Raw genomic sequence first — 18249 nt, 5'->3', positions numbered from 1 at the left:
GGGGCGAAAGGCGGGGTACACCCTGGACAGGTCGCCAGTCTGTCGCAGGGCTAACACATAGGGACAGACAACCATTCACACTCACCCACATTCGCGACCTAGTGGGATATTGTGAAAAATGTATGCTAATCTAGTTCAAGGTTCAAGGTCTCAAGGTTCTTTATTTGTCACATGCATAGTTATACAAGTATAACACACAGTGAAATGTAGCCTGACACGCTCCTCGACATGTGCAAAAATTGGGGGGGGGGTAGAGGAAGAACATATATATATATATATATATATATATATATATATATTGGAATATATATATATATATATATATATATTAATATATATATATATTATATATATATATATAGTATATAATTGGGTGAATGTGCAGTAGTAGCAGCAAGCAGGTGAATTCTGTACATTAATATGAATAGACATCTGACTATTTTACAGGATAGACAATATAAACATATTTAAAATTAAAGGAATTGAAATGTACATTGTGCGTGGATGTAGTGAAGAAGGACCTGTAAAGGGTTGGTGTGACAAAAGAGGACGGGGTTAGATGGAGGCAGATGATCCACTGTGGCAACCACTAAAGGGAACAACCCAAAGAAGAGGAAAAAGACCGATGGCTGCCAGGGAGTCTTTGTAACTTTGTTACATTAATGGAAAAAAACCCTAGCCCTAAATTTGGCCCTAAAAAGAAAAAGAATCTAATCTAATAAAATTCATATCTAATGTACATCTAATAGATTTTTATCCAAGCAACTCTCACTACAGTTCTATATAATTATCCTGTGACCTTTGGTTAAACCACAGCCACTGAATGAATGTACATAGGAATTATGTGAGTGTATTTATCAGCCAACCTTGAAATGTTTTAATATAAAAGGTTTCACTTTGAATCTGATAGTTATGTGTATGAGAAAAAACCTATACAGACACATCATGAATTTAGCAGGCTGAATAGCTGCCATTGGCAATCACCTCAGAAGTTAATAAGTTTTGTGCTTAGTTCAGACAATTTGTTAGGTGTGTGTGTGTGTGTGTGTGTGTGTGTGTGTGTGTGTGTGTGTGTGTGTGTGTGTGTGTGTGTGTGTGTGTGTGTGTGCAGAGCTTATTAAGTTAAGCATAAAGGTAACCATGCTTGGAGCATTAGAGAAAAAGACAAGGGAAAAGGGAGGGAGGTGGAAAGAATTCGACAGAAATCGCTCACACAGATTGGACACAGATGTGGGATTGGAACACACAGCTGACATTTATCCCTGTTGTCATGCTTATTGGTTATTGTAGTAAATGTTAAAGTTGACAGCAACATGAAGGAGAGTGCAGCTTTTTTGCTCATTCAAAGGAAGAGTGAGTGTACAAAACCCTTGCAAATACCACTCAGTGTGAAAGCATCGGGAGATGAGGCCCACTGCTTGTACAAACATGGATACACACACACACAGAGGGATGCTGCATTTTTATGGATCTGAAGGATAATAATGATACATCTCCTATCTGTGAAGGCTATATATTCAGTGTTATCACACTGTAATACTTTTACTTTGCTTGTTTAATAGTATTTCGTGGGTATTTTTGTTGTTGTTTTCTGTTGTGAATCTTATCTTCAATGTGATTTTCTTTCCACTTCAGAAAAATGACTTTGTTTTTCATTTTCTTGAAGATTGTTATTGTGGAGACCCTGAATAATATATCATGTGCAGATCTGAAAAGTGAAACCAATGAAGAAAAATGCTTTCGTTCTAGTGGCGAGCAGGATTGTGACTCCACTTGTTGCAAAAAGAAGTCTGACAATATAAAAATCTATCGATTATTTATTTGTTAATTTAATAAACATTTGTCCCAGGACTTAGTGAATACAACATGATTTTGTAATTATGGTCCCGATTAGGTCCCGGCTTCCTCCCATCGTCCAAAGACATGCAGCTTGTGGGGATAGGTTAATTGATTAATCCAAATTGTCACTAGGTGTGAATATGCGAGTGAATGTGAGTGTGAATGGTTGTCTGTCCCTGTGTGTTGGCCCTGCGACAGACTGGCGACCTGTCCAGGGTGTACCCCGCCTTTCGCCCTATGACAGCTGGGATAGGCTCCAGCGCCCCCCGCGACCCTGAAAAGGATAAGCGGAAGCGAATGGATGGGATGGATGGATGGGTCCCGATTAGTGTCAAGAAGGATGACATGCTTGGGAGGGGCAAATTCAAATTCCTGTTGTATGAGCTTGAGGAGCCCAGCTGTAGTCAGACCATCCATCTGTCATCATGTCCACTTTCAAAACAACGAGATGCTAAGCTTGAGGCTTCAAATCAGGAGCTGTTGAAATAGCTCCATCCATCTTTTATTTAGAATCAATGGCCACGTACAAGAAAATGGAGTCACTTCATTTTTTTTTAAATTTCCAAACAATAGCTGTGGGTTCCTACTCGCATTCAGGAGTTAATCATTAATCCTAGTGAAAGGTTTTCTTTCCTCTAGTCCAGTGGTTCTTAACCTGGGTTCGATCGAACCCTTGGGGTTCGGCGAGTCGGTCTCAGGGGTTCGGCAGAGTCTCCACCGTGACATGCACGGCTCATTTTGTGCACCAGTAAAAACATATCTATGTCTTGAATTTGAAAAAAATCCTATTTTATTTTTCACTAAAGAGGGGTTCAGTGACTGCGCATATGAAAGTGGTGAGGTTCGGTACCTCCAACAAGGTTAAGAACCACTGCTCTAGTCAATGAAACTCTGATAAGGAGAAGCTAGGGCGAACACAGTGTTATTGACCGAAATGCCTTTTATACTGGCCATTGACGATGCTATTTTTAAACAAAAATGTGAAAGTAAGGGTTGGATTTCCTTGCTTACAACAATTGAGTGGAAATCAATATGAATCCTATCCAACCATCCAGGATTGAAACAAAGCCCATGACACACCTTGAGCAATATAATCAAGAGAAGTGGGAACAAGACACAGCTGAAACTGTAACTGAATGGAGAATCACATCACAAAGAGGAGGCAAGAAAAAAGTAAAAACAAGGAATCAAATATTAATAAACCACAAGAACACAAAAACCTAAAAACATACATTCTAGTGCTGTCAGCGTTAATGCGTTAAAACGGGCTAATCCGCATTAGCAGGCTAACGCAGATCAATCCGTGTAAGGGTAAGGGGTTACACACGTTAACGCTGTCATAATGTTTAACACGATTAAATATTTTAACACACTCAACCCATCTGGAGCACAGAATGGACAAACTTTGGACAAACTGCCCGAAATGCGTTGACAGAGACATTTCAGGGATTTTGAGTCAGTCTGCGCTCCAGATGGGTTAAATGTTCATCACATCAGTCGCGATGACGCGTTAACACCGACTAACCCCTTACACGGATTGATCTGCGTTAACACGCTAATGCGGATTAACACGTTTTAACACGTTAATGCATTAACCCTGACAGCACTAATAAATTCTAAATAAAATTACTAAATTACTTACCTGAATTACCAGAAATACTAAACAAAAGGAAGCTAAACCCCAAAATATAAACACTTCAAATGGCAAAAAAAACCCAAACCCACAGGACATTTCATATTGTGCATTAATAAGGATATTAAAGACAGCGAAGCAAACAGGGAGTGAGAGAGATGCTGATCAAGCATGACTGCACACACACACCAAGTCTGGAGAAGCACTCTACACTCTAATCAGCCAAAATAATTGGAGCCACTGGTGGGCTTACTCTGGCCTTTAACTGCTGTCTTTTGTTTGGATGTCATTTCAGATGTACTTTCATTCTAAATAATTATATTAAATTATTTTGATCTTAGGTTGCATTGATGTGTATTACAGATACATGTAGGTGTGTTAGGGTTAAAGAACCCTGGCTTTCTGCATCCTGGTTCACTGGCATTAATCATTAAAACATCTTTGATTACTAGTACCTGTAATTGTAGGTCCTGTTTTGACAAACAGAATATCAGAAGAGTTAAAAAGGCTAAGTTCTTAGGTTTGGCAACAATATTCAGTTCCTACACTTCATGATGGTTGAACTACTGTATGTATATGAAAATGCCACCTTAATTTAGCTACTGAATATACTGGAAACACAGAGGTCAGAACTTCATACACATTCAGTCTCACTAATTAGAGTCAAGGACAATTCAATCAAGCTGTCTTTAACCTCAAAGTCTTGTGACAAGGTCTAATCAGCATAATTAATTGAACTGAAGCACCTTGGTGTGCAGCATTTACACATTAAAAGGTTAAGTTAGACTGAGCTTGAGTCTGTTGACAGCTGGATGATAAACTGCATGTGATTTTTAGCGTAGCTGTCTCGATCCAGTCATTATCGATTAGTCCTATCACCTTTACAACAGAATTATAAACCAGTATCTGTGGGTATCCTGTAATTCTGCGATATAATAATAAGAGGGACTGTCTGAAAACAGAAACTCAACTGGAAAAGTAGCTTTATGTATCTCAAGTGTGCAGAATATTATTGCATAATCCAGTTCATTAGATTGTAATGCTACAGTTTGTGCCACCATTAAACCTTATTATACAAATATTTGTTTTTCTTTTGTGTTCACCACAGTGTTGAAGAATAAAGAAAGAATGAAAAGATTAAAAGAAAAGACTTTGTTTATTTGTATTTCTGATCTAGTGAGCTGGAACGCAGTGTTATTCATTACTTATTCATTCATTATTACTTGGCTTTCTTTTTCTTTAACACTTAGCAAAAAGGCTCTCGGTTCAAATCCATGATCTGGCCTTTCTGTGTGGAGTTTGCATGTTCTCCCCATGTCTGCGTGGGATCACTCCAGGTACTTACCACAATCAAAAGAACCTAAATTAGTGGGGCTGGGTTAACTAGTGATTCTAAATCTTAAACCATAGGTGTGAATGTCATGGAAATGGTTGTGTTCAGCCTGCCCGCGATCCTAAATTGCATACGTGGAAGAAAATGGGTGAATGGTAGAGTTTATCATTCTACTTTAAAGTTATGACAGATTTCAAAATATACATGTAAGTTTCTTCCCTTCAACTATAACACACACGTTGTCCACAAATTCACCTTACTGTGGCAAAAAGCAGTTACTCTGCAGTATTCTCTAAAGGAAATCACAGAATACTCATCAAGGAAAAAGTGGTCTGACAGCAAAAGCTTGGGGCTTGAGGGACACACACACACACACACACACAGAGACGTGATGAAGGCTTCTCCAGAAGGAGAGGAGCATGCTTGTTATACATTTTAAGATTTGGGCCAGGAGACTGCCAAATGTGCTAGTGTGTGTGTTGGCGGGAGGCTCTTTCATCTTCTCAGCCCCTCATCTGTCTTTGTATATAGATAAGAGTATGATGCTGAAAATGACAGTAATACAGAGGAGGCTGAAAAAAAATCACCTAAGAAAGGGGCAATAAAACGATGAAGTGACAGGGGGATGTATAAGAATAGAAACGTCGTGATAGGAGGAAGTGTAACTCAGTGCAGGGGACCTTCCTCTCCACTCTGACAGAAGCTGTCACTTCCACACTTCCACACCTCAGAGCGCCACAGCACTGCCCCTCATCACAGCCTACATCTACCGAGCACCAGTCATGGTTCAAATACTTCTAAAATAATGGGGAAACTTTAAAGTTTTAGAGAACATGTTCAGATGAACAGAATGGAAGCACAAAATGAACAAATAATGTGATGCAGTTTATCTTCATAACATCATTACAGCTCCATCATTTGCATCCTCTGAGCTTCAACCTGATCGCTGAGCCGCTTTATTTTACAAAAGGAACAGTTTTAACATTAAGATTTGTTTATGGCTAGAACTGAGATTGACATCCATATTTTACAATGGTGAAATTGCAATACCAGAACACAATACCATGTTGCAGTAAGAGCTTTTCCCTAAGCATAAGAAAATATAAAAGCTCATAATTCTGAACAGTGGTTACATTCCAGTATTTGTTTTGTTTTTCCAGCTGAAAACGCCACATGTAAAGCACAATCCCTGCTGTTACTGTAGTTTTTACAAGATTCTTCTTTGACTTTTAAGACCCCCCCAGTACAATGATGGAAACTGGTTAAGTTTATTATTTTCACTTTGTAATACGAGCAGTGGGAAGGCTGGGAATTAGATTTGGGAGGAAAAGTGCAACTCTGTGCTATATGATAAATTATTAAGGCGCATGACAACAACATTGAACTCAGAGTGGATGTAAAAGTTGGAACTGTTTTCAGATGTCGTAAATTCACGACAAAAAATAACTCAAAAATCTGTAATGTGATTTATTGTTAACTAGATTAAGGGTTTTTCTGCTTCTCCTACAGTAATGTGCAAAAGTCTTGAGCCACCCCTCATTTCTTAATGTTTTCTTTCCAAGAAGCCATATTTGTTTGTAATTCTTTAAAGTGCACTGAAAGAGCAATAGTTCTCCAGGCTTTCTGAAGGTTTTCAAAAGGTTTTCTTTGGACTTTGGCGGGTATTTTGCTCATTTTAATTCCGTGTACTTGACTATTTTCAGGCAATAGTTTTTTTCTCTTTCTTTGTTTTGTTTTGATGGGTTCTTTGTTGGTTTTTTGGCCACTTAACACTGACCTATGCATCCAAGTGAACATGAATGTGTTAGCTGCCTCGTCCAATAAAACCCACTGTCACATCACATAATTTTTCCAGTTTATTTAGCTGAATCCATGAAACGTGTCAAAGATGAGAGTTTGACATTCATAAAATATTGTTTCTTTTATTCATTTTCAGTCCTTGTACCTGAAGTCCAGGCAATATTTTATTGTTTGTTAATCCTCTTTTAACACTGACCTATGAATCACTGTTACGAGCATAAAAAAGGCACCTAACTCAAGGGATGAAGCACAAAACAGACAACTTAGCAAAGAACCAATTTTAGCCATTGGTTTAGGGGAGAAAATGCTAAAGTATTTCTAATTACAGAAGAACTGGAATGTTAATCAGTTAAAACAGGTCTTATGGAGTGATGAATCCAGTAAAACACTGGAGGCTGTGTCATGGTCATGGTGCCAGTGGATCTTGATGGAATTATGAACACAAGAAGTAGCATCAGATTTTGATCCACCGTGCAGTACCATCTGAAAAGCATCAGATTCAGAACATCTTCATTTTGCGGCACTACAGTGATTCCAAACAAACCTTCTCTCTCCCCAACCGGTTGCCACAGATGGCCGCCCCTCCCTGAGCCTGGTTCAGGTTTCTTCCTGTTAAAAGGGAGTTTTTCCTTCCCACTGTCACCAAAGTGTTTGCTCATAGGGGGTCATATGATTGTTGGGTTTTTATTTGTATGTATTATTGTAGGGTCTACCTTACAATATAAAGCGAGCTGAGGCAACTGTTGTTGTGATTTGGCGCATAATAAATAAAATTGAATTGAACTGAATTGAAAAACCATCATGAACACTATCAGTCATGGATTTGGTCTCCCCAGAGCCCGGACCTCAACTTTACTGAAGTAGTGTTGAATCAGCTTGACAGAGAAACAAGGCCACCTAAGAGAGTTCATATGTGGTCAAACTAAATATTCATCTTCAAGCTCATAAGATCTGTACAAACCCAGTTTTTTCCTTTTATACTGTATCTCTGTGTATGTTTGCATGTGTTCTGATTAATTTTCCTACCAGAAAATAAAGACATGAAGGGCAGCTCAAGACTGTTGCATAGTACTGTTTGACTTTTTTTTCTTACAGTAAATTTCATCTAACAGGTAAGTTGACCCACAAGGCAATCTTCACAAAGCGACTTGCAGTACCCCTTTAAGGCAGACTGGTGTAAAGGACACACAGAGAGTAACTGAGCAATCTGCTACCCATGGAGGGATAAAGATACGGGTTTGGAAAAATGACAGCAGGGACAGCGAGACATAATGAGCTGATCAAACGATTGTGGAGAATGAAATGCCAGAGTAGCTTAGAGCGGTGACAGACTGAGCTGTCAGGGATTCCCTGGTCTTGGTGTGAGAGTCAGCTGCCTCTGCTCTCGCTGGATTCATGGATATTTTTGCTGCAGCATCTGCCTCGTTTGCTAATAGAGCTTTCCTTCTGCTAATCTTTTCTCAAATCTTCTCACACCACTCAGATTCCCAATTCACCATGGTCACTAATCACAATCGCATCCAAAATGTGATTTCTTTTTAAAATTACCTCACATAGTCTGATGTTGTCTCTTTTGTATTTTCACTCATATAGTTTTTTGGTTTAATTCGAAACTGTTGAATAAACTGCCACTTTATTAAACCTACACATTTAGGGATTAAGTTACTGTGTCGAATATAGCTTATACAATCAAGCACAACATTGGGTGCTCTCCCTGGGCTCTTCAGACAAAGATGTACAAAGGGAACACTACTGAGGTCACACTGTTTCAGTCACCGCTTGCTGACTCGGTCTGTTTGTGTTATCGAGTCAGGAAGTATTTCAGTGCCTTGCTACAGTCAGTAGTCAAACATGCAATCTCAATTCTTTCTTCATCTCAAAGATAATGAGGGTCACAGATTGGATGACCCGTGACTCAGTGCTTCAAATGTGGTAGCAGGAAAAATTAAGGCGAGGAGAATATATTATAATTATGAAGACGGGTATTATGAGATTTACACAAATGGCAAATGACTGAAGACGGCGATGTGTCAGTGTTGAGAAGTCATGTTTGTCCACAGCCGAACATAATAAATATGTATACAGGCAGATAGTACAACAGCAGCATCCCTCTGGAGTCCTCTTTCTCACCAGTCAACGTTTGCTACCCCAATTCTTGCTCGTCTGTATTTCTAGTTCAGTCATCCAAATTCTGAACACTGTATCTGAGTCTAAATGCTCCACACTGGACTTAATGGACTGCAGAATTTACCCCCTCTCTTTGCCATTACCCACTGTGTACTGTGCAGGAGTGATCTTGTTTACTTAGAAATTTTGCCCGTGGGGAAAAAGCGTTTGGACTAAACCATATAGACAGATGAATAAAACGAAGAGCTGAAGGCTGCAAAGCTGCAGACTTACTGTGTCTATTTTGGGGGTCGGCTCTTTCTGATTACAAGGATTAAAATTCAGCACTTTATATTATGGCTTTGGCACTCACACCTGTGGCCCTCTGGGTAAAAATCTCTTTACTGACATCTTATATTAAAATAATTACACTATTTCTACCGTTTCTGTGAGTGGAGTTCGGGAGAAAGGCCAAGAATATTTTAGTGTCCATACCACTTTAAAGTTCTAATCTTTTATTACATTAATGCTTTCATGATCTCAGACCCCCATTTTGATTATAGCTTTTTTTTTCAGCTCCTTTTCATTTACATTCTATAATCACTCTTGATGTAATGTAATGTTTGTTGGATGCAACGAAAAGACCCGTGCAGAATTTAGATTTTCCAAGCACAGAGGGTATTCTTGCACAAGAAAACTATGCATGCATGTAATTAAAAACAAAAAAAAATTCTCCACACCACTGATAACAGCCTCGCCATCTATTGTTATTTCTCTTCAAACGAGGACCAGGAGACTGCCAAGTAAGAGTATTAAGCTACTGCTAATGTAAAGAGAATATGCTGCCTCACATTAAAAGCGTTGGACTGGCAAAACATGAGGGATTAATTATGAAAGATTTAAAAACTGCAATGTGTTTTGCACTGAAGTAAGTGCTGACTATGACTGCTTATCAACAATCTTTTTTTTCTTTTTTTTTAGCGGTCCATTAAATTTTAAATGGAACGAGACGGCGCAGGCACAGTTAGAGGAGTGGTTAGATGAAGAGCTGTAGGTGACTGGCTGAATCCTCCTCTACAGGGTCACCATCGGCGCTGTGATTCGCTGTGCACAACGGCTCTTTGTACTATGTGCTGCGTGACATCAGATCCAGATCAGATCAGACATCTTTATAAAACCAAAGTGAGCTAATTGCACTAAAAACAGAGTCACCTGTATTTCCACTTGTGTTTGATGTTTAAGGAATTATTGTTGTATCATTAAACTGCAGTCATGGTAATCAACCAGGACTAATTATATCTGGATTACAGCTTAGTTTAAACTCTGCATCGCTCTTTTTTTCTGTCTCTCTTTTTAACCATTAATCCAATAACACGTTCACTTCTACACGTGAAAGATCCCTAGTTTATAACCGGCAGGAGAAATAAACCCAGCCTCAGGGGATCACAGGCCCAGATAAACGGGAGGATAGCGTCAGGAAGGGCATCTGGTGTAAAGTGGTGAAAAATCTCTGCCAAATCAAACATGCAGATCCACCCTCAGGAAAATATTGAGCAGCTGAAAGTACCTTTAATCCAACAGACGTGTTGACTAAACAATCTGTTTATTCTCAAAAAGTCCAAGTTTCTTTCAAGACTCTGCTCCTCCCCATCATCTCTGAGACTGGCTAACGCTCTGGGCTGTATCTCGCTACTGCCTAAACTTTCCTCTGAGATGGGGAATGATGTGCAGTCACTGTTTTGAGGGATGAATTGTGTTATTTCAATACACTTGCATCTAACCTCATTTGACAGCAACTACAGTGCTGTGAAAATGCATTTTACCCCCTTCCTGAGTTCTTAGTTTTATGCATATTTGTCACACTTTCATGTTTCAGAGCATCAAACTCATGTTAATATTAGACAAAGGTAACCCGAGTAAATACAAAATGCAGTTTTTAAATTATGATTTTATTTGTTAAGGGAAACAAGTAATCCAAACCTCTCTGGCCCTGTGTGAAAAAGAAACTGCCTCCTAAATCTATCAGCCGGTTGTGATAACAGGCTATGACTAATTTTCACGTCACTTTGGCCCACTTTCTTTGCAGAGGTGTTTTAGTTCTGTTATATTGGAGGTTTTTTGAACACAAGGGGCCTGTTTAAGGATCTCAGATTTAAATCTGTTTAATAAACCAAGTGTGCTTGAGCTTCAGGGGATGAATTGATGGTCAGATATTCTTCTTCAGGATTTTCTGATAGAGAGCAAATTTTTAGAACTATGGTAAGTCTTCCAGGTCCTGAAGCAGCAAAATTGCCCAGATCATCAGACCATCAAATGCTATATTACAAAAACCTTCCAGAAAGTTCAACTTTTGTCTCGTCAGTACAGAGAGCATTTTCCCAAAAGTCTTGGTGATCATCAAGGAGTTTTTTTGGCAAATGTAAAACAAGACCTCTGACCTTGACTGAGGCAAGTTAGGCCTGCAGTTCTTTAAATGCTGTTCTGGGTTCTTTTGTGACCTCCTGGATGAGTTGTTGAGTAATTTTGGTAGGCTTGCCACTCCTGGGAAGATTCACTGCTGCTCCAAGTTTTCTGCATGTGTGGATAATGGCTCACACCATGGTTAGAGTCCCAGAGCCTTAAATACTGGCTTTGTGACCCTTTCCAGAGTGACTGTTGTCAACGTTTTTGTTTCTCATCTACTCCAGAGTTTCTTAGATCATGGTTGCGTTTTGGTATCTTTTAGCATACATCAGACAGATTCTGTTTAAGGACTTCTTGATTCAACGTGCCTGGCAGTAATCAGGCCTGTGAGTGACTCAGCTTTCCAAAAATTGTGGTTACGCAGTTATTTCATGATTTAACATGAGGTGGCGGTTACTTTTTCCACATATGAATAGGGGGGTGTAGACAGTTTCTTTCATTTAAGAAATATTTAAAAAGTGCATTTTGTATTTCCCCGGATTATCTTTGTCGAATATTAAAAACCTTTTGCTCTCAAACATGTACGTGTGACAGATATGCAAAAAATACAAATGAAAAATACTAAAAAATAAATCAGGAAGGGGGCAAATAGTTTTTCATGACACTGCATATCAAAAAATGATCTAATGGCTGATGCCAGCTTCAGATCACACATTAGTATGCCTCATTACCAATGCATGCAATTAAGAATAATCCTTTTTTATCACCATAATTTTCTTCAATAAATAAGTAATTTCTGCCTGGTTCCAAATTGTTGCTTCTGGCACAAACAGATCTACTCTGTTTTGCTGTGTATGACAGCCTGTAAAATAGCAGCCATCTTCTCTGGGCAATCAAGAGGCTTTTAGATTGCTTTGATACGGGTTCTCACGGTTGTTATGGTGCCTATCTATTTTCTGAGCCTCAGGTCTTAATCTTGAAAATCTCTCAACAATCTAGATCTCCCTAACTGTGTGTCCTCCATCTTATCTTCCTCTTCTGTCTCTTTCTTTTTGTCTCTGTCTTTCTTGCTTTTGTCGCCTGTTCTGCTTGCAAGCAGTGTTCGGGTATTTATGGGACGTGCTTATTCAATTGTCCGACTATGAGCTTCGGGACAAACACACTGACAAAATTCAAGCTTGTATTGCTTGATTGAGGACACGAGCTCTGTCACACAACCACTCAAGGAAGAAATGAGTCCTTGGTATTTGTCTAAGCTCTTGCTTGTTGCGCTCTGGATTACAAGGAAAGGGAAATAAGACCAATCTCATTATCCTCTCCTTCTTTGCTGAGCATTTAACTAGAGATTTTTTTTAAAAAAGGACTTTATCTTTGTGTTTATTTGTGTTTCTCTTGTTTTATACTTTGCCTAATGTCAGAGATCATATCCCTTTAGAATAAGACATGCGTGACTCCTGGGGTGCTAACCTATGATGACTGCATGGCATTAGTGGTTTCATAGCACAGGGCCAACCCAAAGTCACACTTTCAGCCTCTCACTAAGGTCACTGCATCTCCCGAGGCTTGGAACAGACAGCAGCTTGGCAAGCAAGGGCAAATAGAAAGTAACGTTCCCTTAAAGGCAGGCTGTCTTTGGAAAAATTTGGATGTGAATAATGCAGAGATTTCAAGCCTCTTAGGATTAAAGTCCACTGTTTGTGTGGGTGGGCAGTCAAGCAGAGAGAATAACTTCCTTGCCACAGTCAGCATTATTTAATCAGAATCAAAGACAAACCGAATTACCAAACTTGCATATGGGAAAGACACCTCTGATGCATTCATATCTGCTCGTTAGACCTACTTCAGGATGAATTCATTCATTTCCCCTCGGTACATGTTCACAATTATGAAAGAATATGAACAGCAAAATGAGCAAAAATCTTTTCTTCATTTTCCTTCCAGTTTGTCAAATTCAAGAGTGAGCTGCAGAGGAAGAAAACACCAAGTTGTGAAACTAAATTTAAGACGACTGGTAAATCGCCCTGGCAAACATGCACAGATGAGACTGTCGTTTTCTTCCCAAGATAAAAATACAGTGCATTACACCTACACCAAGCCTACACCGCACAGCAGGCACGGATAGCGACAGCCAAAACCTGTCCTCTACACCTTCAGCGGAGAAAACAACAGAAACTAGTTGACCCCAATTATCCTGCCTTCACCACAGTCTTCGAGGTTAGATACGAACAGGATCCGCTGCCCTTCGAGGCCAGAGGGCGACTCTATCTGGTCTGCTGAAATAAAACTTGTTCGATACAACAATAACTTCGAGCCCCAAAGAAACGCAGAAGATCAAATTCTCCCTTCTCTGAATACACGATTGAAACTTGCTCTTAAAATTTGGCACTCTGTATCCATCAAATCAAAATGAACAGCAAACAAAGGAATCTGGCTTCTATGGCTTCTTGGTTCACCAGCTTTGTCACTAGTTAATCCTATTTAATCCAAGGTATCGGTATCAAATGTAGCCCAGCAGGGAAGTAACAACCTTCCCAAAGCTGAACAACATGCAGTGCATGTCTGTGTGTGTGCACTGTCTCATAGAAGAACGTGATGCTTGGTAACCATCCTGCTCTTAATATCCTATTAGGGGTAGATCAAGTGTACTGATGGGGGAGACTGAGTGTCATCAGAAGCAGATTAAAGCTCTGTGCAGTGTAGAGGGAATATGGGGAGTAAAACTCACTTCATTAAGGTGATCAAGTGCTTTGTGGCTGGGGCTTCTGTGCTACAATACAACACTTGCCTCGTGATGATGATGAAGATTATATTGTGTGAAACTGCATTTTTCTTTCAATGTGGCACAGATTCACAGAAGCAAATCCTAGAGCCTAGTATCACATTCAAATATACAAAGGGCATATCCAAGATACTTTATGCATTTTTTTTATCTCTCTATCTGAGTTTATCCATGTCAAACACAATCAGGACACACCATCAGGCTCTTGTTGGCCGGATAATCCGTCTGCTGTGAGAACACACACAGAGTTGGACCACTTAGGCAAGAGATAGATATTAATGACACACACGGAATGCACGCACTGTGTCTACACACTCCAAAATCAGAGGAGCGTCTTCTTCTTTTTTTCCTTCTTCTTTTATTTTCCCATAAATGGAAAAGATGCAGCAAGGGGATGCATTGTAGATATCGGGACTTGTAGCTCAACTGGGATGATATCGAGCATAAAAATAAGCAAAATGGTAAATGATAAAATCATGATGCACCTGGAGCTTAAAAGCTCCAAGATAGACAAACAATTATAATCTATTTATGTTAGTTTTTGCTTGCGAGGAAGAAGCTTCACAGAAAAAAAGGGGGGCAAAGTATCATTTCATCATTGTGTGCTTAGTTAGATTACTGTGTCGTGTCTAGTGAAACGGTCAGATGAGCTGTCGCTGCAGCTCTCTAACCGGCTGTGATCCAAAGAAACTAGATACTAGTTCTTTCATAAGAGTCAGTACAGAGCGCGCTCATAACAGAAAGTCTATTCTGGTGGAGATTTAAGTTGGTTTTTTTTGTTTTTGTTTTTTGCAACCTGTTAACCACAGCGTCGGTCTGCTGCTGGTTTGACAGCGGTCTGTCCACGCTGCTGAACCGCAGCTCCCGCCACACACACACACAAGCACGGGGACCTGTTCGTTCAGCACCACACCGCGGCACATAAACCTGAACACAACACTTCTGTGTCGAAATAATGGAAAGGCATATGCATAACATCAGTGACGAAAATGAATGTCATCGCCAAGACGCGCGTAGTTGCCAGGCAGTTTTTCATTATTATTATTTTTATTATTAATTTGAATGTTTTCAGTGTTTCTCAGATAACTCAGCTGCTGGAGCCTTTACTTACACGAAAACTCCGAAAAGCAGAACTCTGATGCCAATCTCCAGAGCCAATTCTCGCATGTTTTTCCTGCGGTCTGGAGGCGACACGTTCATGATTCGGAGACAATCCGTCAACTCAAGCAGAAAAAAGGCGGTCCCGGTCAGTTCTGGAGGCTTTTTCACTTTTGTAATCCACCTTAACAAAAGCCCAGCGCTCCCTAATCGCGCATGCCGTGCACCTCCATTTCAACTCGGTCACCTGAAGCAGTCTTCCTCTCTTTTTCGCTCCTTCGCCTGTCTCCGCTCGTCCCCGTCTGTTTCTGTCCCCCTCGGGCGATTTTCTTTAAAGCAACTCTGTTGCTGACAGCTGCTCTTCTATCGAGTGAAACTCTCCTTCTTCCACTCCATCAGTTTCTTAATTTAAGATTGGAGTTCGGGGCCAGAAGATATCAGCCGATTTGGGAGAAGGTACAGGTGTGGGTCAGCACAGAGAGGGAAGTGATGGGAGGCTGCAAAGTAAAAGGGAGATACTCAGAGCGTCAGCGAGCTTGTGTGGTGTGGGTCTCGCTCTCTCTTCTCTCTCTCTCTCTCTTCCTCTCCCTCTCTCTCATCCTCTGTGTTTGACTTTGGAGATTCAGATGACTAGAAGTTTCTGGAACACCACCCAGACACTCATGGGAGGAAAAGAAAGGCTCGAGTGCTCATGTCCAACACTCCTCCATGTTTCTTCTTGTCTGCTCTGCACTAAAGAGACCTTGAACCAACATCTCTTCACAGACTACAATGACCCACTGGCTGTAAATGCGACACAAAGCAGGGCGGCTCTCCACTGGCACAGTCTGGGCAGGTGTTCATGACCAGACCCTTTACAACTCTAGTAGAACTAATCCATCAACACCGGTATCAGGCTTACCTGATATTACTGACACATGATATTGCAATCCTGGAACAAAAGAAGACCACTTTGGGAGGGGTGGAGGGACTTTCTCTCTGTTGGGCCTTCCACATACTGTCCAATCATACCCTATGACAAATCTAGCACCTCAGGGTCTAAGCAGTCAGGCAGTGATGAAGAAGCACAGACAGCAGCAATACCTGTGAGCCAGGAAACCTTGCCAGCACTTTATAGACACACATGAATATTTTATGCCCTCTAAAGCTGGCCTTCCTGCATTACCTGCCAGTCTGAAACGTGCCGCTGTGTGCATTTGAATGCATGTTAGGCCGTGAGGGAGAGACCACTGAAGAGAAAGCCCCAGACCACAGATTTCTTTCTGGGTCACAAGCTCTGCAACCTGGGACGAAATAGAAAGTCTGCATCTTGCTTGGTTAACAAGGCATCCCTTTAGCTATGTGTAGCTAAGATAAATAAATGTAGGTTATGGGTGCACGCTCTTATACACGCAGACGCACAGCAGAGGTTTTGATGTATTCCCTTTTTTTCATACATTTGAATTCTAGGTGATGTGCCTGGAGTCTTTGCCAGTTCCCTAATAAGAACAAAACAAGAGGAGAAGCGAGATGGTGGTAGGTTGGTAGGTGAGCTCCAACTTCAAAGCTTTCTGCCAGCCATCAGAGTTTTCAGCTTTTAGAGAACCTGGCATGTTTATTACAAGCTATCAACATTGTTTTTATCTCGCAGCATCACAGGACTTGTGATTTAGCTGATTCACTCGGGCCAGACAGGCTTTACAGACTTTCCAAGCATCAACACAGGGTGACATAAAAACGTAATTATTGGATAGAGAAAAAAAGAAGTTTGTTCTGTCTGGTTGATGCCATGGTGGTCTTTTGTTGCCAAAAAGCAAACATTCGAGTTGTGAGAAAAAATACACCGCTTTCCTTTTTGTTTCAACTTTGGTTTTTCATTTTCTTTAAACACAATTCACACTTTCATTTATGTGTTTCTGTGACCCATCTCCAAGTTTTCCCCCTTCCACTTTTCTGGAATGTAGACTGTGAGTCACATTCCCTGAGGTTCTGGTTACCCTTCAAGGTTAGACATATAGCGCACTCCAAAACAGGTTGTACTTCAATAAATCAAAGTTGAAGGCATCATTACAAAGTGCTCCTAATCGCTTCCATGGGTATGGGTGCATATTCTCTGAGACAGAGTGACTCATCACGCCACACAGAGATTGGTTGAATCAATTCCCCGAGTTCTTCACTTTATTGAACCTCACTTCTCATTACACTTTTATTGTTTTAAAAAAAAAAGTCTGGTTCATTTGCACACAGAGTCATTTTATTACGTGGGCAGCATTTACACATTCTGATCTAAATATGGACGTCTGAAGTCTGATGCTGTTTTTCCAGCATTGTGTACTACAGGGCTAAATAAGATGTGCATTTGAAAGCATGTCTTTTCAAGGAAAGTAAAGCTGAAGACTCTGTGAGGAAAAACATCCAGTTTTATGTTTTATTCTTGGAGTTCTATTATTAGTTCCCCGAAATCTGAATGAGTTGTTGAGCAGAACAGCCAACTGTGAAAGACAATTCAGCTACTCCCCAAAGTGAAGACGCATATTTCACGGCTTGGTTAGCATCCTCTATCAATTACAAAGTAGCATTCCACAATAGAAGAATGATTGTTTCAGATAATGAAAACTAGAAAATGGAATACTCTGAGCAAGAGAAGCAAAGGTTTTCGAGTTCAAGACTTCCATACATGTTCATTCTCTGCTTATAACAGCTATGAATTTCAGCAAATGAAGCATATGTGTAAGTTCAATGAGGAAGATCTGTAATCACTCATCTGCCTGCTTTCCTCTTTGTTCTGCCACTAGTTTGTTCATTACATCACTACCACTTTCCCACGCTGTCAGTCTCATTACTGACGTCATTACTCTAGTCCAATCATCTTCTTGCCTGGATTCTTTGAGCCAGTCAGACTCCACTCTGTGTGGTTTAAATCTGTGCTCTCTGTCATTCTCACTTTCAGACTGTCCTTCATGCAACCCACCTGTCCCCATCTCCACCTCACCATAGTCACAAGCTTCATCTTCACCACCATCAGTGGCTAGATTCCAGCCTGTCCAGTCCTAAATCCTTTCACCACTGGGATTCTGTTCTGCCGTGATGGGTCATCAGAAACTCATCAACAAATCAATATCTCAGCAAATCATGTTAAATTCTGCCAGTCTCTACTTATTGAACTTATAGATTTGTATGTACAGTATATCTGTTAATATAACTCTTTTTTGCAGTGGATTGAACTGAACACAAGGGATGTCCCACTTTGCCCTTTTTGTTTTGCTTCACAACCAGATC

The 18249-nt window shown here is 40.3% G+C and overlaps 1 protein-coding gene across 1 annotated transcript in view; it reads right to left on the bottom strand.

Annotated features, from left to right (window-relative positions):
• plpp4 (phospholipid phosphatase 4) overlaps positions 1-15567 on the bottom strand; it is a 58819-nt gene extending 43252 nt beyond the window's left edge. Inside the window, exon 1 of the mRNA XM_005927113.2 lies at positions 15005-15567. Coding sequence (XP_005927175.1) covers positions 15005-15093 — 89 coding nt within the window. The 5' untranslated portion in view covers positions 15094-15567. The remainder of the gene's footprint in view (positions 1-15004) is intronic.
• Positions 15568-18249: the final 2682 nt, after the last annotated feature.

The sequence above is a fragment of the Haplochromis burtoni genome, unplaced genomic scaffold, assembly GCF_018398535.1.
Source record: "Haplochromis burtoni strain Fernald_Lab_line unplaced genomic scaffold, NCSU_Asbu1 Contig_96, whole genome shotgun sequence".
NCBI classification, from domain to species: domain Eukaryota; kingdom Metazoa; phylum Chordata; class Actinopteri; order Cichliformes; family Cichlidae; genus Haplochromis; species Haplochromis burtoni.
Note: the sequence above shows the minus strand (reverse complement) of the source record. Positions and strands in the feature narration are given on the sequence as shown.